Source organism: Rhinolophus sinicus, linkage group LG01 (genome assembly GCF_036562045.2).
Source record: "Rhinolophus sinicus isolate RSC01 linkage group LG01, ASM3656204v1, whole genome shotgun sequence".
NCBI classification, from domain to species: domain Eukaryota; kingdom Metazoa; phylum Chordata; class Mammalia; order Chiroptera; family Rhinolophidae; genus Rhinolophus; species Rhinolophus sinicus.
Window position 1 is genome coordinate 126337441 of NC_133751.1, and position 24978 is coordinate 126362418.

At 43.3% G+C, this 24978-nt stretch overlaps 1 protein-coding gene across 1 annotated transcript in view; it reads right to left on the reverse strand.

Annotated features, from left to right (window-relative positions):
• TMEM163 (transmembrane protein 163) overlaps positions 1 to 24978 on the reverse strand; it is a 214217-nt gene that overhangs the window by 28343 nt on the left and 160896 nt on the right. The window contains exon 5 of the mRNA XM_019731141.2: positions 7814 to 7910. Coding sequence (XP_019586700.1) covers positions 7814 to 7910 — 97 coding nt within the window. The remainder of the gene's footprint in view (positions 1 to 7813; positions 7911 to 24978) is intronic.

The following is a 24978-nucleotide window of genomic DNA, read 5'->3' on the forward strand; positions in this document are numbered from 1 at the left end:
GTAGCCTTTTCACCAAATACTCATATTCTGGCCACAGGCAAAATATTCCAAAGTAACAGCAACAGCACTACTCAGGTGACAAGAGCATGGAACACAAGTAATTTACGGGAGGAGCTCTCATCACTGGAGAAACTTATTCCCAAATGCTTTCCTCTACTAGGACGTAGTGTGAGCACCATAGGAACAGGGGTATTTTAGTCAAAGCTTGGAAAATACATAGGCATTCAGGATGATTTTCTTCATGAGCTGAACAATAAACAGAAAAACAGAGAAATGTTATGAGGATTGCATTGTCCATATTACATTTATGGAAGTGAATTAAAAAATGAAAATGTTCAACATCTTTTGAAACAAAAAATGTTTCTGTCTTTAAAAGATAAGAAAGTGCTCTCAAAACCTCAGAGAAAAAGAGGCGCTAAATTAGAAGTGCTGAATTCTCACATTCCAGATGGAAACACAAGTGCCAAGAGATTAAATAAGTTTCCCAAGGTCAAGTGCAGATGCATTTGAATAGCAGAGTACTCAACCTTGATCCAGCAACACCCATCTTTGATAAACATGAGTATCCTTAAAATCACAGATGCCCCTAAATTAGACTGGGGGATGGAGAGGAATGAGCACGTTCCCCCCACCATCTCACCATCTCTCCCTCTCTCTTCTCCTTTTGTTACCATAACCCCGTAGGCCCTTAAGGCAGTTTTTCATTGTACCTGTTAAGTTGGAGTCTTCAAGGCCACTGGAAAAATGGGGGGGAGAGTTGGATTGGGGGATGGAGCTCACTCCCATTCAGCTGAGTGTGGAAAATCCTAGACTTGAAGTTTATTCAGAAACTTCTGTTAGACTGAGTCTCTGGGCCCTGTTTTCTCACTCAGGAAACTGAACCAGTTGTAGTCGCTTTTCTTGAAAGCTGACTTTCAGGTCTCCAATTCTGTGGTACTTCAGGAGGCAATCCACAGAACAGAAGGAGCCCTCTATCAGTTGTCAAAAAACCTGGTTTCATTTGTGTGTGTGTCTGACGCTGATATAATGCCGTCTGGAGGATGGCGTTTTATTTCTTTATCTGAGGATTTGTTTCCTTGTTATAAAATGGCAGCGAGTCTAGCACCTACTTCAGGAACACTGTGATGGTCTAATGAGATTGAAGCTGAAAAGCACCTATTCGAGATTGAAAATACAAAAAGGCATAATAGATACAACAAAACAACATGGTGGACTGCTCACAGACATCATGTCTGATTAAAATCCAAGGCTAGCACAGCAAGGAAAAGAGAATCCATCAGAGACTCTCACACAGCCATTTCCTAGGTAACATGAACTAATAAACAAATTATACTGTATGCAAGACACAGAAAAGACAGACGACCCATGCTTCCAGTTTTAAAATGGTCAATACTCTCATTTTAAAGAGCCTGAGCCACCAGCAGGCTCTCCGTGAGTGTTTCTGGCAACGGCATGAGATCGGTCATGCTTCAGCAAAAGCTCCTCTGACTATGTACATTTGATGACAGCTGTTATATTTAGCCTACTATTTACACTTTCCCCTCTTATCATACACTTTGTCTTCATATTGCTGCCTATTTATAGTATAACTTTTATCAGTGCTGTCAACATTCCAGGTACTGAGTGCATGGGTTACAGTCAGGCAAATAAAACCTTGCTTCATAGCAGCTTAAAATGTTTACTTTATATAGATCTGAGCAAGATTCCTATCTGGCCTAGCAATGTGAGGTCATTTGTGGCCAAACACAGCCTCTAGATGTACAGGAACTGCATATATTTAAAGTGTACAGCTTGATCAATGTTGACATATTTTTATACCTGTGAAACCATTACCAAAAGCAAGAGAATATTTCCATCACCCCAAAAACTTTCCTTGTGACTGTTTTAAGTCCTACCTCCTCCCCCTCCCACCATTCTCAGGCAACCACTATTGCCTTCTGTCACTATGGATTAGTTTGCAGGTACATTTTTATATAAATGGAATGATATAGTATACATTCCTTTTGTCTTGCTTGTAGTACCCACCTTAATTATTTTGAGGTTCATCCATGTTGTTGCATGGGGCAATAATGCCTTTTTATTGCTGAGTAGTATTCCATTATGTGGACACCACAATTTGTTTATCCATTCCCCTGTTGATATATATTTGGGTTGTTTCCAGTTTTTGACATTAGAAATGAAAATGCAATAAACATTTGGGTAAGAGTCTTTATGAGGAAGTCCATTTTCCTTTTCCTTGGGTAAATACCTAAAGGTGGAAAGGTAGATCATATGGTAAATGGATGTTTAACTTTTTAATGGATCTCTGAACTGTGTCCCAGATTGGTTGAACCATTTTACTCTCTCACCATCAATGAATGTGTGAGAGCTCTAGATGCTCAACACATTTGGGGTTCTTTGGTTTTTTAATTCCAGACATTCTAATGGGTATGTAGTGGTATCCTATGATGGTTTTAATTTGTAATACTCTGATGACTCTTAATGTTGAGCATTTTCTCCTAAGTTTATTGGCATTCATTTATCTCTTCTCTTGTGAATTGTCTGTATAAATATATTGCCTATCTTCTTATTGGGTCATTTGTCTTCTTTTTAAGCTATTCTTTATACATTCTGGATACAAGTCCTTTATATGTGTGCTGTCTATGTTTGTCATCTTAATGGTGTCTAGGAAAAGCAAAGGTTTTTTTTATTTTGATGAAGTCCAATTTTTGATATTTTTTTACTTTATGCTTCATGCATTTAGTGCTGTATCTAAGAAACCTTTCCTCTCCCAAGGTTGCAAAGATTTTTTTCTCTTATTTTTGTTAGAAATTTTAGAGTTTTAGGTTTTTACATTGAGATTTATGATCCATTTTGAGTTAATTTTGATATGAGTGGATGTCCACTGTTGTCCATATGGCTATCCACCTGCTCCAGCACCATTTGTTATTGAGACTTTTCTTTCCTGTCCATTTAATTGCCTTGGCACCTTTGTTAGAAACCAATTGACCAGATATGTATGGATCTATTTCTGGAGACTATTTTCCTTGAACTCATGCAAACCAATAATAATATACTTAAACCAGTGCTCAGTTCTCTTCTGTTTAAAAGCTGGTAGGTCCTTGGCTCTAGTACAAAAAAAAAGAAGTCAATCTTGCTGAGGTAATGGAATTATTCTGTCTGAAGTAACAGGAGTGGGACATGACCGACAATTTGACACCACAATTTCTGCTTTTCTTTGCACAGTGCTGGGTAATGTGGGTGGGGTGGGGTGGGGTGGGGGCTGTTGAGGCTCTTGACTTCAAAAAGTCTTGTCCATATAACTTCCAAATTAAATTTAGAGTTATGCTTGAGAGTGTGTCATACTGCAAGATGAATCTCTCTGTTGCTGATGGTGGATTCAGGATTTATAGATTATTGCCCAAGAAGGAATCTATAGCATTACCCCACCTGAGCTGAGAACAATGTCCCCGAAGACATTTCCTGGACAGTTAATACAGTCTAAGCTTCCAGAATCAAAAGCATCAAAGGTCTGCAACTTCCTTAGAAGCTTCTTCTCTAGACCAATAATATCAGCCAACATTCAGTTAATAGTTGTATGCTAAGCACATTACCTACATCTTTTTATTTTGTTTTCCTAACAATCCTATAAAGAAGGTGCCATTATTATTTCCTTTTTACAAACAAAGAAACTGAGGCAGAGACAGTTTCAACAACCTGCCCGAGATTCTTCCGGTTAGGAAGTAGAAGAGTTCAGATCTGTCTCCTTGACTTCTGCTCCCATCTCCTTAACCCCAAGGCTACACTGCCTCAGAATACTCACTTGGTACTGAGGGAACCTTGCGAAACTCACACCCAGGGATGGGGCACTTGCTCAGAACTCCCGAAGCTGACACCTTGACTGGGGACGGTAGCAACTCTGTGAAACTGCTCACCTGGCCCAATACCTTACTGCCCACTCCACCATTCTCCCTCATTTCCTTCTGTTAAATATCTCCTACACCAACAGGGCCACAAGTTGAAGTAACTTTGAGCAGTGGTTCAGAAACAAACAACAACAACAAAAAACACCCCACAATATTAAGAGCAGCAGCCACCATAGTAGCACTACCTTCTAATGCCAATTATTTTCAATAAATTACTCATTTGATCCTTATCACAAACATCTGACATTAGTATAGTCTATGCTTTATGTATCGGGAAGCCCAGGGTCAGGGAGACTAAGTGACTTTCTGGTGGAGGTCACAGCGGTAAGAAGCAGAGATCTCCGCCAGGCCAGCCCCCCACAACCACGACCCTACCAACTGCTAAGCAGCTTCCCGAAAGCTCTTCCTTCCATTCAAGTCCATGTATCCCATGATTCCTTCATTCCATACTTGTCCTACTGCAGTATCCCGTGCTTCTTAGTTAGCCTGCCTGCAGGTGTTTCAAGAGACAAAGCAATGGAGACAGATGCTGGTCAGTGAGTGGCACAGAGTGCAGGGGGTCTGTTAAGGGGTGGGGGCAGCAGGAGTAGCCCAAAAGGCCAAGGACAGGACGGGCTGGGGACCTGGACACCCTTCCCCTAGGACAACCCGTGGCAGCGTCCCCCTCTGAGTATAAGACAGAGAATAAAATGTAAAAAATAAAACAAACAAACAAAAAAGAAGACAGACAGGAGATCCAGACTTGGAAAGCCAATGAACAGCAAAGCAAGACCATGTAAGCCCACAATACCAGAAGCCAAGGCAGCCCCAGACTAGTAGACAAGGGTTCAAATCCAGGCTATGCCACCAGCAAGCTGATGAGCTCAGGAAGATCACTTCAGCTTTCAGAGCCGCCATGTCTTACCAAAAAGGAGAAGCAAACCACCTGCTTCCTTCTCACCAAAGCAGGGTGGGCATAAAAACAGGAAGAGGGCGATGCTCCACTCAAAACCACCCACAGATATAAGCCAAGCACTATTAGCATGACATTTGCAGCACTGCCCACTCTCCCCATATTCTAGAACCATACTTCATACAGAGTTTCCAAGAAGGCTCCCCTGGAATCTGTTTCATTAACGATCCAATGTGACCATGTACCTGTTGTGAGATGCCATTTTCTCGTGAAACATTGGCAGCAGACACCACGGGTTTCCGTTCTGGGGCTCCCCCAGAGCTGGACTGGTCTGACTGCTCTCGTACAATGCCACCAAGGGGCAGGCGACACCACAAGGCTCAGAATCAACCAATTTCATGATTAGGAAATTCAACTGCAGTTTTCTTATTCAAAACCTACCCATTCTTGCAATTACTCTCACCCTGAGAGCCATGCAGCTGACATTACAAAGAAAGCTGCCAGGGGCACAGGCCAAGGGTGTGGAAAATGCTGCTGCTGACAAACCCACAGAAACAAGTTGATAGAAATCACATATAAAAAGGTGATTCTGCAGTTGAGGAGAAGGATAAAGCTGTAACTGGGACCTAAATTCATGAAATCTAGGCCTTTGATGCCAGTCTCCCTGGTTTCAACTGCCACCGGCCACGAGCAGCCCAGAGGCATGGGAAATGCCCACTCCCACCCAGAGTTTTAAAACCTTTTTTCATTAGCTGCTGATTTATTTCCCATTAAACACAAGTTACCACTTTCTCTTGAAAAGTTGGGAGATCTGACGATCCCAGGCCCACATTCCCACAAGGCAACTCTGCTAGAGGGTAGACCTTCATCGCAACACACGCTCTCTAGTTGCCCCAGATCTTGGCAGTTTCTTCTGTTTTCAGGACCGCCTTCTGTGGGCAATGGAGTTTTTAACTCCTAATTTACAGGTGGTAATGTGGACCAACGCTCATTTTGAATTACTGCAGAGGTCAGGGATCTGGCTATAGCCTGCTGGCTTCCACAAACTTCTAGAGCCGAGAGAGTGAACCCAAAGATCCGGAATTAAACCACTGCCAGCTATAACCTGGCAGCATCTCCCTGGCCCCCTACATGCCACTCAGCTGATTAGAAGACCTCCTCTCTGCAGCAAGGAGCTCACACAGCTTGAAGTCACCTTTCTTACATTTCCATAACTCTGAAAACTTAAAAAACAACAAAACAACAAATACCGCCTTAGATCTTTTCTTCAGAGTTCTAATAAGATAAATGGGTGTGATTTTTAAATGAGATAAATGGGGACGGATAAAAGATACAGTGGGTGCGAATTCTCCAAAGACAGGTCCAGTCTTGGGGAAAATCTTGGAGCTCTTCACCCTCGCTGACCACCACCTGACGCTGGGCATTAGACATTCACACCTTGATGTAGAACTTAAATTACTGAGCTTCACCTCTTAGGAGTATTTCCACCATAGGATCTGAGACTGTTCCCAGTTAAAAATGGTTTAGCTACCAGGAGAAAAACAGGAGGGCCTCTGCAAGGGTGTGGGGGCAGAGTTATCCATTCCATTATCAAGTTAGCCCTGGTGGAAATTAATTTTTAATGCCTAAATAAATTAATGCATCAAATACCTAGTGCTGAAAATTCCCACCAATAAACATTTCTTAAAGTGGAGTCAGATTTCTATCCCCTGTAAAATGCAAATATATTACCTGATTGACATCTTAATTAATACTTCTTAATACTTTCATGTCCACATTTTACCTAAGCTATAGATTTTGACAGAATGAACACAGGATAGCAAATCTGATGGTGGAAAAGGATGAAAAAGTCCAGGATCCTAGGAAACCAGGAAGATCAGGATGAGATAACACAAGAGTGAGATGAACAGCACAGAATATAATAAACAGTAATATTTGCTGAACTAGTGCTGCTGGAAAAGAATAAAAACCATAGGTAGGTACATTCCTACCCTGGTGTCCATCTTTTCTCCCTGTCATTGAGATATTAGAGAACAAGATTTTCCATCCGTAATGATAAATAGTTAAGATCCTGATGAGTCACTAAAGGAATGGCTCTAATCTTGGGGTCGGGGGGAGCAAGTTAAAACAGTAGCTTGAACAGCTCTACAAAATGCAGTATAATGTTCTACTTCATTTTCCTCTTCCCCATAAACACACACACACTACATTACCCCCAAAAGGATTAACATACAATTTTCTAAAAGTGAAATGAAAGGTCTAATAATTTCGGCCTCATATTAAGATGGTTCATGTAGCCAAGCTCAAATCAAATCATACCCTAAGAGCCAATATTTTTGCATTTAAACCACTGTGCAACTTGTATATGGAGAATCACTGTAATGGCAGCATCTTCATCTCCTGATAAACCTTTTATGAAGATAGCCTGATAGGAGACTATAAAAATATTTCTTTTCTCAGCATTCATAAGGGGCGGGGGGGGAAAAGAATCAAAGTGCAGGTAATGACTCTTGCCCAGAGAACAAAATAGTCAAAGACACATTTCAGTATGAAATTGTGTCCTCCAGTTTCTATATCCGAATGTCAGTTGTGCCAGAAAACCTAATGTAGATAGTTTATGTATTGAATTGAGGTGCAAAGGAAAAAAATAATTCTCGTTACAACAGTCATTGAATGGATGCAGAACAACAGTGCCAACAACACAGACTGGATCACAACGCTATATAGAAATCAGTCCATTTCTCTCCATAAAAGGCAACTTGCTTTAAAAATTGTCAAATTTTTAAGGATAGAGACACAGCCCCAGTACCAGCTCAACTACATAGAGTCTTTTCATCTTGCCTAGTGCTTCTCTCTGCCAAGTCATTCACAGTCTGCAATGAGTTCTTTAGAACTCCTAAAATGCTGTAGAGTCTCTCTCGACCCGCCCAATTTCCCCCAGGAAATCTGTGGAAAGAGGTAACATAGGAAGCAGGTACCTTCAGGAGAAATTGTTAAGGAAGAAGAAGGACCTTACCACTTCTGGGAGCAGCCTAGTTGAGAGGTCATGGATGGCTTTGACCACTATACATATGGATGACAGAAGGAATATCACCCCCAAGATGACACAGGCTCTGTAAAGAAACAAAACATTGAGAAACTTAACTGAGAAAACTCCACCTTGCTGATTTACACAGTGACAATGACACAACCAAAGGCACTGGGACCCAACCATAATTTGCCACTTTCACTGTGACCACCAGTCTGAGAATTGATACTGTATCATCTCTAGGAGAATACAGTTCAGAATTTTATCACCAAATCAACCCCATGAGAAAGGGGCTCACCATCCTATATAACCTTACAGCTTCCCATGAATGCTGGCATGGAAGGGTCTTCGAGGCCATGAATTCCACCCCCCATGTCTGGCAACACAATATTTCCCTCCTCCTCCAGCTGGATGGTGCAGATTTTAGTAGCAAAGAGTGGAGACTCTAGCATGAGACACCTCGAGCTCTGTCATTTGGCATGTTGCTTGATCTTAGTCAAGCTACTTAACTTCTTTTCAGCCTCTATTTCCTTACCTGTCAAATGGGAATATTTTCTACCCTACTAGGAAATGAGATAATGCACAGAGTAACCCATGAATGTTGGTTCAAACAAAGAAAAAGAGGAGTCCACCCTGGATGTCTCTCTCTGGTGATAAGACACCTTTGGATTTTCCCAAAGGTAAAAAGGAGAGATATAAAAAGCATATTTATGGCAAGGTGGGGCAATTCTTGAAACAGAAATGAGGAGAGACAAGTTAGGATGAGGTTAATCAACCCAACACAGAAACAGGCTGAAGAACGTCAGCAATGAGGCCACGGGCAACGCAGACACAACAAGTTGCAGGAGAAAGAAAGATGGAAAGTGAAAAATAAGCATAAGGAAATGACGATAGTAAAACAAGGCTCAAAATACTATATGGAAATGAAAAGAAAAGAGCAAACATACAAAAGACTACAGTTAGCTCTAGATCATTCTTGTCCCGACCAGATATCTCTCCATCATTTGGCAGCTTCCTCAGCTCTCTCCCTGTGATCAAATAAAACTGTTTTTTCATTATCCATCTTGGATTTCCTTCTCTGGACTGACAGAATGGCCCCAAATTTCCAACATCATATTGACGTGACACCTACTTAGAATCCTCACAAACCTGTGGATAGACATGTTTACCCCAGAAGTCAGAAATGGGCAGGTCAACATGGCTACTGGGAGGCCACTCAGTAGGGCTTCTAATCCACACTTTAGTTGTAGGTTTTTTTCTTGCAAAAGTATAGACAGAAAGAAGGCATCACTGCAGGCTGGGGTGAAACTCAAAAGAACACAGAGATGTAGGAAAAGTAATGCATGGGCTGAGGCTCTTGGTACAGACAGAAGTAAGCCAAACGAAGTCCTGGCCCCTGAGTCCCAGCTGTGCCCATGGGGAAGATGGTTATGGGCCAGCTGTGCCCGACACTTGTGCCAGACTTTTCTACCCAAGAGCAAATGGGACTATGAGAGGTCCCATTTCGGGAAAAGAGCCTAACGTCAGGATAAACCTCCAAGATTTATGATGTGGTTTCTTTTTTCCATTCAAAATACTCCTGAGTGGATAGCAGAGACTGATTCACTCTTTCATATAAATTCAACCAACTCAGTGCTTCTTAACCCTGATGACACATAGCACTCGCCAGGGGATACTTTTGAACAGTAGTCCAGAGACTGCTCCAGTTCGATTTTATCAATCTCTGAGGGTGAAACCAGGTATCTGTATTTGTTTAAAAGCTCCCCAGGCAAGTTCTCTCAGTGTACTAGAGCTGAGGGTGAGGCACTGTCCTGTGGGCTAAAAAGCCACAATGTTCTGTACAGAAGGCGGGGAGGGAGTAGTCATCCCAGCTGGTGAGGAAGGAGTGGGGTCTGATGGTCCCTAAGAGACTTGTAGTGTATGTGTGTATGGAGCCGCTTGCTCCCTGAGATGTGAGTAGGGCAGCCACCACTTGGGTCCTAGATCTTCAACAGACAATGTGTCACAATGTCCTCGAGAAGACTCCATCTCCGCACTGCTATAGAGAAAAAAGGAGCACATATCCGAGCTTCTTCTGACAGGGAACAATGATGCTGGCAGGTCCTTTCTCCAGATCACTGCAGGCACACCTCTACAATGCACAAAAAGTGGATTTGGATTTTGTTAACAATACTACTTCAGGAGACAAGTATTAAGAATACAATGGTCTCCTTATCTAATATCTTGCTTATATATCTTGAATCAAAACTACACTACAAATCCCTGAAAGGCAAGAACCACATTTTTCTATCTCGGTGTCTGCTGTAGCACATAGCAGATGCCCCATTTACATCTGCAGAGTGGATGTAATCATTAACCGATTAAGGAATCACTGAATCATTTGTACATAGGGGTTTAGGAGCATCAACCACTTACCAGTGGGGATGGGAGGAGGAAAGACATTGCTAATACTTCAGTCAAAATGCCTATAGAATAGCCCACATTGTGAAACAACTCTGAATTGTATGTAATAAAAATCAAAAGAAATTGATGAGTTGGTTTATTACAGTTGAATTTTATAGAACTGACATCATATTGTCTTCACCAATATACCTTGAATATGCTCAAAAATGTTTTTAAAAACCTATTCTCAACTTCTTTTAAATGTGTTGCAAATTCAAAAACCAATCACCCTTCCTTCCCCACTGCTGGGAGCCTGTGTGTCAGAGCAGCTCCCATAGCCTAAGCAGCTATTATTAGCAGAGGGTATGATGCTATTTTTTAACATTTTATTAATAATACATTGTGTTTACACAGCAGCTTTCTCCTCAGGCCCTCCAAGTTCCACACATCAGCTCATAAATGCCCTGGAGGCCACCCCCAACCCCCCAGAACTGGGTTTTCGGTTTTCTGCTATTTTATGGGTTGGGAGGGAGAGAGGTATGTTTCATCAACACAAGAAGTCAAAATGGGGGACTCAAGGACCAAGAGGAACGCCCTAGGTTACCCAAGGAGTTTGAAACCCACCCAGGTCTCCTGACTACCCCCAGTGGCCAGCCCAGTGAGCCACGCGGCGGCTGCGGGAAGGTTCTGGGCATCCACGTCACATCCTCACACCACCATCACTCAGGGACTGCAGTGGTCTCCAGGATGCAGCGGAGATTTGGGTCAGGAGCAAATAGGGATGCTTCTGAATCTGTAAGTGCGTGCTGCTTCCTGGTTTAGGAGGAGGCGGCAGTGGGAGCGGCAAGGGTACCTGCTCCATCAGCACCTGGACAGGCTCCCTGGCAAGTCACGAGGGCCGTGTGCCCGCGGACCTGACAGCACTGATGAGCCCGGTCACCGGAATGAACGCAGACTCCTTCTCCCTCCTGCCCAAACCCCCGAGGAGCAAAACATGATGAGTCAAGAAGAGGCAAATAAACTACCACGCCCTCCACCATGATCCCCCAATCAACTCAGAATGAAGCCAAATTTAAATTCCTACAGGACCAGTGGTTGGCAAAGCGTGGTCCACGGAGCAGCAGCAGCAGCAACAGCACCTGAGAACTTGTTAGAACAGCAAATTCTGGGGTCCTCCCCCAGACCTACTGAATCAGACACTGTGCGGAGGGGCCCAGCAATCTGTGTTTCACTGCTGTTTCATAAGCCCTTCAGGTGATTCTGACGCACACACAAACTTGAGTCTGTACTAGTCTTGCCACAGACACATTGAATGTCTTGAAAGAAAACTACGAACGTCCAAAGAAATGGTTAAAGCCAGTGGCACCTTCTTTTTTCTTCTGCTAACGACTGCAAATTGCTAATTGTGTACAGTATTACAAATCTATGAATAACCTTGCAGGTAAGCATAATTTTTGACTCTGAAATTACAATTACCTATTCACAGATACTCGCCCATCCAAAATGACATAGGGCTGAAAGTTTGGTCCCTTGTCAATTGTAGGTTTAAAGGACTATGGTTCACATTAATAAAGCCTGAGACTTATTATATCAATTCTAACTTATTTTCCAAAGAGAAGCTTGTTCTAATCATCCCCTAATTAACAAAAGATCTAAATCACAGTTGCCCTGGCAATTAACCAATTCAGTCTACAGCTTAAAGTGTAAATGCTTTATTTATCATCTTTCGCCATAGCCTCAAAAGCACTTGTAATCTGGGACATTGTTCAAACGTAAAATAATAAAAAATAAAAGTCAAATGGTACTTATGGATGCACAATTTCTAATGCTGTTTTATTCTAACTAGGTCCTATTTCACTCCACGTATTCTACCATTTTAAATAAAACAACAAACAAAATCATTTTGGAGGCAGGATAAAGAGAAGGAGAAAATGAGCAAAGAATGCTTATGAGCTGTTTCTCATTCTCTATAATGGCTGTGGCAAAAAGTCACCTTTTTTTTTTTTTTTTCCCAAGACAATCTCTCGTCCTTCCTTACGCCATTACTACCAACACTCACCTCCTCTCCTACTACAGGAGTTGCCTCCTCTCTGCTTTCTATTCTTACCCATCTCACCTCCTTCCCTGACTTACTTGGGCTCTCTCCACCCATGTTCCCATCTCTCTTCTCTGTCTTCAATCCCGTCCATCTGCTGCATTGTGAACAGATTGTAGTGAGAGCAAGGGTGGTGGACCAGGAATGGTCACTCAGGCCAGAATTCTCTGAGCAAGTGGTCCAAACCCTCTCCATGGGAAGATCGTCCATCTCCTCAACATGTAACCACTATAATCCTCAACTTACTCAACAAATGGCCCTTTACTTAGATCTGTAATACTGTGCAAGGTGACTAAACCCACACAAGTGAAATCATTTAGGTAGGACATTTTTTCTGGCTTCAACTTGAGAGACAAAAGCCAACACAGAGGATTTGTTAAAGAATTAGATTCTAGAGCAGCTCAGTAAAACAGAACTTTCTGTGGCAACGGAAGTGTTCTGCTCTGCAGTATCCAACATGGTAGCCGCCAGCACACGTGCCTACTGAGCACTTCACATGTGGCGAGTGTCACTGAAGAAATGAAATTTTAATTTTAATTACCTGTAATGAATAAAAATTTAAATGGCCATGTGTGATCAGTGACGACCATATCTGACAGTGCCACTCTAAAGGTTGGCTTGGCAATAGAGAGACTCACCAAAGTGTGTGTGAAGGAAGTGGGGTGGGGGAGAGAGAGAAGGAAGGAGGGAGGGAGGAGGAGGAAGAGAGGGAGACAGGCAGGGAGGAGCAGAGGGGGGGGGAAGAGAGAGAGAGAGAGAGAGAGAGAGAGAGAGAGAGACCCAGAAACTACTCATGATCAGGTCAATTTATGTGAGCCAGCAGACCCTGCTCTAGGAAACCTTGCACAGGGCATCATGTTTTCGGTAACTTCTATCAATCTGTGCATCATTCCCCTCCCTCCAGTAAACCCACAACTCCCCAGGTTTACATGCCAAGTCTCACTCTTGTTTTCATAGAAGGTCAACCGATCCCAGCCACAGCTACTGTTCCACCAGATGTAACAGTGTTTGAAGGGGATTTGAACTTCAGTCATTCAGATTTTAAGGTCTATGTGCCAAGCCCTGAGGCTCAGACAAACAAAATCTATTCCCAACCTCCCAAGAACACAAGTCTAGGATGGAAAACCTGAAAAGCATTACAGAACAGTCCTTACTTACTGAAAACAGACAATGGACAATGAACAAAATGAAGAACGGGGTCAGAATGAGGACGCACAGCCTGGGGACAGGGTTGGAAGGAAGGATGGCTCTGCAGTGTGATGTTTAAGAATGGACAAGAATCATCAAAGCAGAGAAACGAGAAGGGCACCCAGGCCTAGGAAGCTTTATGGGCAAAAGTGTGAAGACACAGCCCTGCGGGGCCCCACTCTGGTAGAAATTCAAAGTGGGGGTGCTGTTCCTGGAGTATGTGTCCTAAGGGAGCAGCATAGCAAGGACCCTCTGTGTCCTGGCAGTTTCCACAACAGGGCAGGCACAACACCCACGAGATGCACAATGGGTCTTCGATGGTAGAAGAACCAGTGTGTGGTACTTAATAGTTATGTATTTTAATGTACATTAGAAAAGACCCTGATTATCAGCTCATGACTGCCAAGATATTACTGCTTAGATAAAAATGTATGAGCATATTTAAATAAATAATAAAAAGCAGCACAGGTGGCAAAAATCATCAAGGCAGAAGACACATGTCTGAGACTGAAGAAAACATCAGTGGTCACATGAAGTCCCTAAAGGACTTTAAGCAAGGAAGGCCCATGAGGTGATCTGGGCTTTACACCGACCCTCTGACTGAGGCTGGGGTTTGGCAGGACGGAAGGGAAAGAAACGAGAGGCAGAAGAATCAGCTGGGGGACATGATATTAGGTTGGTACAAAAGTAATGGCAGTTTACAAGGTTAAAAATTACAAAAACCACAATTACTTTTGCACCAACCTAACAGTAGCCAAGAAAACAAAGTGATTACTCCTTACGCAGAAACCATGACATCTGAGAGGGATCGATAAGACCCTGAGGAGGCAGAACTGACAGAACTCGGGAACCCACTAGACGGGGGCAGCAGAGAAGGATGCAAGGACAGCCTCGATTCAGTGATAGGCCACAAGGGAAGAGGTGCTGGCACATCCAAGAGCGAGCAGTGTGATGCTGGGAGTGGGGCTGGGAGTGTAGGACTTGCTATTCTTAAGGAGGAAAGTCCAGACAGCCAGATACGCAGAGCTTAGCCCAACAGGCACGCCCTGAGCCTGGGCTCTCGGGGCCATTTCCCTGGGGCCCCCAGTTCTCACAGTGCTGTTTCTGGGGTGTAGAGAGAAGGAAGGAAATACACAGGGGACATCCCAAGTTACCACACCCTACCCAGTACCTTTACTTCTAATATACACTACAAGGGTAATGCATGCTGAGGCTCATGGCCCCAGCGCTTTCAATAGATCAACAAATACTCATTGACACTTACTGTGTTCTGGTGCAAGGATTCAGCAGCAAACAAGAAAGGGAACAATTGTCTGCTGTCATGGAGCTTACACGAGGAGAGACAGACAATAAGCACATTATGCACAGAAACATCACGCAGAATAAAGGAGGGGAATAATGAGAGCATGGTAGTTTATACATAGTACTCACACTTTTCTCTCTCTCTCTGAGGGGACATTTGACCAAAACATCTAAAAGATGGGAGAGTGAGCTGTGCAGCTACTTGGGGAAGAGACTCTAGGCAGAGGCAACAGAGTGCAAAGGCTCCCACCAGGAGGGAACACAGCATATTCAGTGAACACCGATGAGATCAGCAAGGTGAAAACACAGCAGCCATGCAGGGCCTTTAGGTCATACATAGGATTTGGGCTTTTACTCTGAGTAGGATGGGAAACCAACAAAGATGGAGCAGAGAAATTACTTATTTAAACAGTATCTCTCTGGCTGCTCTGTTGAGAACAGACCAAAGAGGTATCCTGGTGAAAGCAGGGAGAACAGAGGAGGGTAACAACAATGATCCCAGAAAGAGAATGTGCTAGAATATGCTAGAATAGGGCAGGAGAAGTGGAGGCAGGGAGAGAGAGCTACTTTCTATCAGTTCATGTGAGAGCCAAAACAGACTTGCTTTTATTCACATTTGACCTAGTGAAGTAAGAAGTGGACTGATGGGTTTTTTATTTTAAAAGGACTTTCAGTGTAAACCTCTGTTTATTAGAGGAACAAGAGGACTCATAAATCTTACTGTTTTAGCAAACTGGTTATTCAAAGTGAACCATTTAATTATTTTTCAATGTCAAGTCAATTATCTATGCATCCATTTCAATTTTTTCTTAAATATTAACTGGATATATAACTGCTTGTCTGCATAGAATGTATTCAGACAGATACCAAAAAGAATGATACCAGCCTCTGCAGAAAACACATGGGAAACAGAAGCTTGCTTTTCCCTATATGCCCTATCATGCTTTTTTGTGTGTTGTTTTTTTTTTTAAATAAAAGTGCATGTACTACCTATTAAAATAAACAAACAGTACATCAATACTGAGACTGAGGAAAATGTTTACTGAGGGTCTACCAGATGCCAAGAAACCTGCTATGCACTGGATACAATAACAATTAAGACAGTCCTTTTCTTCAGAATAGAGAAAGGGGGCATTTAAATCACATAGGAATCATCTAGAGAAGTTGAGATTGGAGTTGGCATTGAAAGAAGCAAAAAAAGTTTGGTAAGGAGGATTGAAGAGCGTGTTCCCGGGAAAGAGAAAGTAAGTCCAAATGGCCTATCAAAATACACTCATTCCGCACATTTTCACTGCAAACTTACTTTGTGCCACGCACCGTTCTAGGGAGCACGTCATGCAGATATATGGGGTAGGAACCTTCCAGAGGAGAAAGGCTCTGAGACACAAGTCCACTTGACTTGATCGAAGAACACCAAGGCAGCATAAGAGGAATGAGGAAGCGAGAAAACGGTGGATGTGACGTCAGAGGTGAGGGTCATGTAAAGTCTTACAGCCATTGTAAGGATTTAGGCATTTGCAAAGGGGGGAAGCCACTGGGGGATGGGACTTGGAAATGATGTGGTGTGACGTGTCTTAACAAGATTGCTGATGCTTGGCAAAGGCAGCAACAGGAAGAGCGGTTAGGGACATATTGCAATACACAGGTGAGAAAGTCACAAACGGTGGTGTCTCAGATCAGAACAATAGCATTGAAGGGGTGGGTCTTTGGATATATTCTGATTTCGAGTTTTAGTCTGTTTGGGGCTATATTCTGAAAGTACAGCCGACAAGTTTGCTTATGTATAATATGAAACAAACAAGAGTTGAGAATGATTTGAGGTTTTTGACCTGAGAAAAGTGAAGGATGGAGTTGCCACTTTCTGAGATGGGGAAGCCTGCAGGAGAAGCAGGGCTTCTGCTTTTGGGTTTTTTTGTTTGTTTTGTTTTTGAAGGGGGGCGTTGATTTGCTTTTGGTGGGAGCAGGGGACAGACCAGGAGTTCAGTTTTGGACATGCTAAGTGTGGCATGTCTGTTAGGCATCCGAGTTGAGGTGTGGAGAAGGCAGTTGGAGATGGTTTCATTTCAGAGAAAAGTTCAAGTGGGGACATAACTTGGGAGACATCAGCACACAGATCGTATTTAAAACCTTGAAAGTGGACAGGATCATTTTAAGAAACCACAAGTGCTTTAGTGAGGCTGGAGTGAAGGTTCTATAAGGGCTCCTGGCCGGGAAGCTGGGTAGAAGGTTGGGCAAGGGCCAAGCCTGAAGAGCCTCATGCGCTAAGCTGTATAAACTTACTTAAGAAAACCGTGCAGAGCCCCTGACAGCTTTGAAAATGATAGAGTAAGATCATTAGATTTGCACTTTCAACAGCTGCCTTGGGCAATCTCCTTTGTGAACACCAGCTGGGCTTGATCTGCATCCACTCCCCAATTCACTGGTAAGGGGCCCCCATTCTCCTTTCAGGCCCCTCTCCTCTAGGAGAGGATTATCACTGCACCCTGCCTTGAACCAAGGTAACCGACCCAAGCTGGGGGTGACCACATATTGTTTCCCTGGACTCCGTATCCAAGATGAACGATAACTAGGACTGAAAACAAAGATGATTCATCCCGCAGCAGGAAGGGCTAGAAGGCCAAGCTCAGCTGGGACTGTGGACCAGAATGGTTAACCAACGTCCCTGGGAGTAGTCAGGCTTCCCACATGGTGGCTGACGCCCCCCAGAGCAGTGTTCCCTGAGAATCAGGCAGAAGCTGCCAGGCCTGGAAGTCACGCAGCATCCTTCCAGAGCATTCTGTTGGTTATGAGTGAGTTATAGACTTGCTAAGGTGAAAGAGGAGGGGAAAGAGATGCCACCTCTGGATGAGGGAGTGACAAGGGACAATGGAAAAGAGCACAGGGAAGGGGAGATCTTGCTGTGGTCATCTTCAGAAAATACCATCTGCCACAGTGATAAAGAGGCCCAAGACTGCATCCGCCACCAGCTACATTTGCAAACCCTTTGTTTCTGGAGAGAATCTCACATTGGGGTCAAAATAGTTCATGTACAGAGCTAGGTTCTATGCTGCAATAGACAAGGGGGTGGATGGATATCAGAAGAAAATGAGGAGGTCAGTTTCCAGTAGGCCTGTGATAGACTATGTCATCAATTTGATCTCAACAACACATTCCTACACTTGCCAGGTACCTTTCAGCACCTCTGTATAGGGGAACTATCAGAAAAGCCCACCATCAGGCTTGGACATGTGACTTATTTTAGCCAATAAAATGTCAGTGCAGATGACATACATAACACACATCACACCTGAGCAGAAATTCTGTCTCGTTGTGTGGCCTCATTTCTATCTTGTGCCACAGGAACTACAATCCTCAGAGAAGAGTTATTCCTTCAGCACAAAACTTAAAATAAGAACTCATGTGGTACAGAACCACTGCCAAACCTCAGCTTAATTGGAAAATAACTGAGAAATTAATGCTTGAGGTATAAGTTGCTGAGATTTTAGGAATGTTTGTTACTACAGCAAAACTGACAGATACAAGGTTCTTGAAAGAGAAACACCTTAAGGCAGTGGCAGCAAAAGGCTGTCTCAAAAAAGCAGCACCTGTAACTGAAGCAGGGAATTGCTTGTTTGAGGACTATTGCGGAACACCTTTATCATGGAAAAGAGGAATCACCCAGTTTTAATCCATCCAGAAAATCAGACAATGCCTGGTCATAGATATGTACAGAAAACCACTTCTTGAATGAGTATTCTTTTTTTAAAAAATAAATTTTATTGGGGGACAGGATATTTTTCCAGGGCCCATCAGCTAGCTCCAAGTTGCCGTACCGCAATCTAGCTGTGGAAGGCACAGCTCAGCTCCAAGTCCAGGCACCATTCTCAATCTTTAGTTGCAGGGGGCACAGCCCACCATCCCATGCGGGAATTGAACCAGCAACCTTGTAGTTGAGAGCTCACGCTCTACCCAACCGAGTCATCCAGCCACCCCTCCGGAAGCTCAGAGGCAGCTCGTTGTCTTCAATCTAGTTGTGGAGGGCACATCTCACTGGCCCATGTGGGAATCGAACCAGCAACCCTGTTGTTCAGAGCTCGCACTCTACCAACTGAGCCATCCGGCCACCCTTGAATGAGTATTCTTACTGAATCAAAAAGATGTACAAGAATAGAAGCTTCCTGTGATCTCTGGACCTCCCAGTCCTATGATGGAGGCATCAGGCACCAACTCAACTGTCTGTCTCTGTGGGAAATGAAAAGCTCTGCACCTTCAGGACACATGCTTATCAGCATGACTTGGTTAATTGAATTTTTTCTTTCTTTTCATCCCTACAAAAACACTCTATCATTTCCTTGGTAACCTACTCTCCAGTGTTTCTAACCTACTTGATTACAGTATTTAAAGTAATTGGCTTAAATGGTTCATTCACTTTGATCCACTTCTGGGAATCAATCCCCCAGGGGAAAGCTTTTTGCAGACGAATGTTCACAGCAGTACTAATTATTTAAAAGTGGGGAAGTTAAATGTGCCACAAAAGGAGTATTTAAGTAACTGTGATACATCAATTCAGTAGACTATTAGGTGCCACTTAAAACTGCTTTAGTCAACAACATAAAAGTGTCCAAAAGGTGAAATATTAAGTAAAAAAGCAAGATACAAAATTATAGATTAGAGATATGTAAAAACAAATCTAAACCCAGGGAAACATTCTTGGCAGGAATTAACAATGGTGAGAAGATGAACTTTCTTCCTCTCTACTTTTCTGAATGTTGTACTTGGAAAGAAAATTTCTTTAAAAATGCCTTCTCCAGCTACATTACTTTTAACATTTCCTGTTATTGTATCCTAATAAGACATCAAATGCTGGTCTCTATCTAGCCTCCAACTTGATGGCACAAACTTATCAGGTGTCCACTGAGCATCTACTGTACGTCCTGCATGGTGAGGGGACACAGTTGTGTAAAGCAGGCTCTTTGGTGGTTACAGCACTGTTGCTGGAGGAATACAATAAGCTTCCACCCAAACTCAACTGGTCATGTTTTCTTTTCCAAGACTCATTTACTTATATATCAAATGGGAATGATAAACATACTATTTACCTTCCAAAATTATTGTGACCGTAAGATGGATAAAATGTCGCATGTCATTAAAAGGGTATTGAGCAGATGTAAATTACTAACGATAACATTTCTAAGTTAATCCTATTGCATTTTCATCCATAACTGGGACTTCTGGTACAACCCATCCTTTAGCCATGCCTACATGAAGCAGAGTCTTAGGACCAAGTTCTGTGGGTATGAATTCTCTGGGGCAAATGCCCATTGGCACATGGGTAAGGGTTTGCAGCTTGCAGAGCACTCTCACAGAATTCTCGTGGACTTCTCATCAATGCTGCCACCTGACAAGTTAGGAGGGCTGAGAGAGGGAGATTCAGGAAGGGCTTTAGAGAAGTCTATGATCTACTTACTCAGGGTTAGAATTAGTCAGTAGCTGATTTGGGACTGAAATCCAAATCTGTACCTAACATAAAATGTATACAAGCAGGAATTTTCTTTATCTGAGTGTTCTGTCAATTTTAACACACACACAATTTTTATATACAGTTTTGTGTACAAAATTTTCTAACTTCAGGGTATTGATGGAGTCACTAAGTTGGGGTGGGGCTCAGGGGTCCTGGGTTCTAGGTGGCTCCTCGTCATTACCTTGGGGGAGAATAGGAAAACAGTAAAACCTCTCTAGACCTCAGTTTCCTCATGCTGAAAATTAGCCACTTGGACTTAATCACCAAGGTCCTGCCACAAAAATTCTAGTCTAAATGTAGCACTGGGAATACTGGCTCATTAAAGATTTTCATTTTATTAGGTTGGTGCAAAAGCAACTGCGGTTTAAAAGGTTAAAAATAATTGTACAACCACAATTACTTTTGCACCAACCTAATAAATCAACAGGTTTGAGGCACATATTTATTTGCATAACCCAAATGTAAGAACTGAACTGTCGGTATTATTTACCTATCAGCAAGCTAAGAGAAAAACTACCTGTTTCTCACTGAGCAATGTATAAATCATGGGCTTCCTTTCATGTATTTCTACAGAGCTGTCAGACAACAAAAAAGATTCACCACGTTTTTTGCTGGATCTTATTTATTTCTGCATCCTCTCTATGACCTTCACACTCTACTATTTTAAAGGGCTGACATTTCCCAGAGTAAGAGAGAAGAAATAGAGAATATGGAAAGAACATTTTAAAAGAAAATGTTATTCATCCACTGAGTGGGGCAACTAACTTTCTAAATAAAACAACGGCTTTAAATTATTTCAAGAGTTTTAATACACTGTGGTCTCACTATATTATAACTTCGGAAATACATGTTAAAGATTAATTCTAAAAGCCTTCACCTAGAGGAATTAGTTCCTAAAAATTCTAGAACTGTAAATTACAGTGATATCTCCTAGAGTCACAAAATGCTAAGGCTTCCCTATGAAATACAGATCGGCCTATAAATAGACCATTGATTTGGTCCCTAATCAGTGGGACAGGCTAAAAATGCCAATCAGACCATCATCACAAGAGATAGATACTAGCGTTGACACATCCATTATCATCCTGCCCATTTTAGGAATGGAGAAATTAAGGAACCTAAATGTAACGCATTGTAGTGCTAAATAAATACAAGGACAGCTCAAGAGTACACACAGGTGGGGTCCCTTTAAACCACTGGGGTCATCTGAAAGACTGCAGGGAACCAGGTGTAGCAGATGCCTTTGGAGCCACACCACATCCCCTCCGCCAGCTCAGACTGCTGCCCTGGTGGACCGGTCCATGCTCTCTGACCATGTCCCAGCTCTGCACTCATCAGGGGGCATGGTGTTCCCTTGCAGAGGTAGGGCAGCATTGAGCCCCCACTAGAGAAGGGCCCACAATACCACAACTTCCTTGGCTTTTCCTCCCTTCCTGTCTAAGTCTCCCCTCTCCCTCACTCCTGCTTCCTAGGATTACTCCTTGAATCACTGCACAATTCGGGGCAGGGGGATTGCCCGGAAGAACTTAAAGGAGGAAACTTCATAGTGGATTTTAAAAATAAAGAGAAAGTAAGAGAACTTGGAGATAAACTCAAGACTCTGATCATAAACATCCAGGTGAACAAACCAAACGTAGATGCAGGAGAAGAGCTTCAATGTTCTCCTGGTTTTGCAGATTAAATCTGTCCAGGGCCCCCAGAAGTGGGCCGTTCTCTGCAACTTGAATGTCCAACCAAAACAGCAGCCTTCACACAAGTATTGTAGGAGCCTATAATCCCCTATTATCCCTGAAGAAACTCACAGTTCTGAAAGCAAGGCTATGAACAAGCCAAGCCAAATACATGGGATTCAAGAGGCAAAGAAAGTTAAGACTTCCCTCCTACAAATTACATATTTTGCCTCTGAAATTCATTGCTTTTCCCCTCCTTTTGGGGGAGGTCCATAAAATCTGGTACCGTCCATAAAAGGAGGCTTTGGTGAGTCGGTGCTGAGGTTTGTGCTGGGCTCAAATCAGTAGAGAACAAAGCTGTACCTTGGTGAGGACTAGGAGGCAACAGTGTGTTTGGAACTGAAAGAGAAGTGAGCTTCCTGTGGCCGGATGAACACGGAAAGGTTGACCAGTCGTCCTCCCGATGGCTGCACTGCCCAGAATGGAGGGGAACACCTGAGCGCTCAGTCATCTGAAGAAGCTCAATAAGAAAAGCAAAAAGGAGAGCGCTGAGAGCAACCTTTAAAACAGAAATGTCTGCGGGGTGCGGGAGGCAGGTGTGGACACCTACTACGTACCAAACGGCATGCAGGAACGTGTTGTGGGCACAAAGCAGAGGCGAAAGCAGTTCACATTACCAGTTCTTCCCTCAACATACTCATCTGGAAACCAAACTCTCATGCCAATATAAGTGTGAGGGGGTGACTGAGGAAGAAAACCCTGTTAAAATGTATCTCATTGTATGTACTACCACTTCACAGAAGCAAGGGAGGGAGGGAGGGACCATTTTAGAAAGACAACCTGACACTCTGTATTTGATCTGGACACACATTCTCCCAAATAGAGAATCAAACCGATGACTGATTTGTCAGTTTGTTACTTAAGGACGTGGGCACCTCTAATAAGGAATGATCACGCCCAATTCTGTGAAGTCTATCATAATGCCCATGACTATGGGCAACCGTAGTGAAAGCAGTGTTTGTGTCCTCATTCTTGCTATGAGAAGAGACAGTAGAGTATAGTTTTCAAAATGTAGGCTCTGGAACCACTGTCTGGCTACACTGTGGCTCCAGCACTTAGTAGCAATGGATGACCTCAGGAGAGCTACTGAACCCCTCTCTGACACAGTTTTGTCATCTGTGTAATGGTACGTCTGTTGTGAGTTAATTCGTGTACAGAGCTTATTAAAATGGGACCTGGCACAAAATTTTAAGAAAGTGAGCTATTTGGACGATGCACAAAATGTAACTGATCCAAACACACCAACTCCTCTCATGATCTTGGACCACATTCGCATCTTCCTGTGAGAGGAGGCCAACTCACCCCTTGAAGTCCAAAATGCCTCCTCATCTCCAACCGCACGTTCCCATTGCTAACCCTGTGCCAGGAGGTGCAGAGAGAAAACTCATCCTTAGAACGAGATTGTACAGGGAAGTCCACCCAGAGCCAGGGGCAAAGGGACTGCACGGTAAACCTCTTGCTCCCAAAATTGGCTGCTCATCAGAACCATATGTGAGGCTCACAGAACTCAGGACTGGGCTCCCCCACCCGTGATGTTTCTGCGCCGTAGTCTCCAGTAGGGTTCAGGCAAGTGGTATTTGTTAGTTTTGTGTTATCTTCCAAAGCTCTCCAGATGTCTCATGAAGCAAGAGGCTCACAAACTTTTGTTCTAAGGCATAGGCATGACTCTAAGAAAATGGTTCAGAATAGGGGTGATTTTGGCCTGCAATGGACAAGAGGACATTTGGCAATGTCTGGAGACATTTTCTATTGTCACAACTTTGGAAAGTGCTACTGGCAGCTAGTGGGTAGAAAAATAAAGATGCTGATAAATACCCTCCAATGCACAGGAAAGTCCCCACAACAAAGAATTATCTGGTCCAACTGTCAACCATGCCAAGGCTGAGGAACCCTGCTCTGAGTCATTTCCAGCATGTGACTTTCTCTTGGTGGTGTCCAAGGCATAGACATCTGGTTCCCATATTCATTGACTGAGGCCAACCCACAGAGCCAAGAGGACCAAATTGGGTAACACATGTTGGACCAATGTAGGAGAGACAGCTTTGAAACAGCAGTGATGAATTCCCAGAAAGGTCGCCATGACCTCTGTGCACAAAGGGTGAACAGAATGCATTGAAGAAGAGCACACCACTAATCTCGACACTGGAGACACATCGGAAGACAGAGCTGTTACTTTTGACCAGTGAGTACCAGCTCCACCTGCCAAACAGCCACTAAGTGGCAGGCATGGGATAGGCACTGCCCCATTTACTCCTGCAAGTGTCCCATGAGACACATATTATCAACCACCTTGAGCAGTTGAGGAAACCAAGGTTCAAAGTGTTGAAGAAGTGTGTTTAAGGCTGCCCAGCTGGGCGGTGGCCTTCATTCGTCTGTGTCACTAGAAGCCCAGGCTCTGGCCACCACCATCCTGTTTCTCTTCTCATTCTGTCTTTTTGTCTCCAAAACATGATCTGAGGCACCTAGTACATCTTACATCTCATGGCCCCACCCCGGATCTGTAGGAAATTTCTAGAGGAGGGTAAGCAAAGACTCCGGGGTCTTTCCAAGCTCCACTGATGATTCCAGAGCACCCTGAAGTCTAAGAACCGGGCACTGTACTTTGATGGCCTTTCGTTTGTCCGAACATATTACTGAGGCCAACAACCAGGCCTGTTTCCTACAGAAGGCGGAGACGGGCTCTGCCATATAAAGACATAAACATTCTCCTGAAGAGAAAACAAAACAAAATGAAAAAAAAAAGAAAAAAAAAACCAAAGCAAAATGTCAGCTCAACTGATCAATGAGAAGGGAAGTATTTGAATTTGCATTCCTTTGTTTGGGGAAGCCACCTCTTAAGAGAGGAAATGAGTTTCACCTAAGCAGGGTAGTCTCATACATGAACAGTGTCTGAAGTGCCAGCACACGAGGGCTTCGTGGAGGCACAGATTGGGTCATTTGGCCCCCAAAGTTCCTC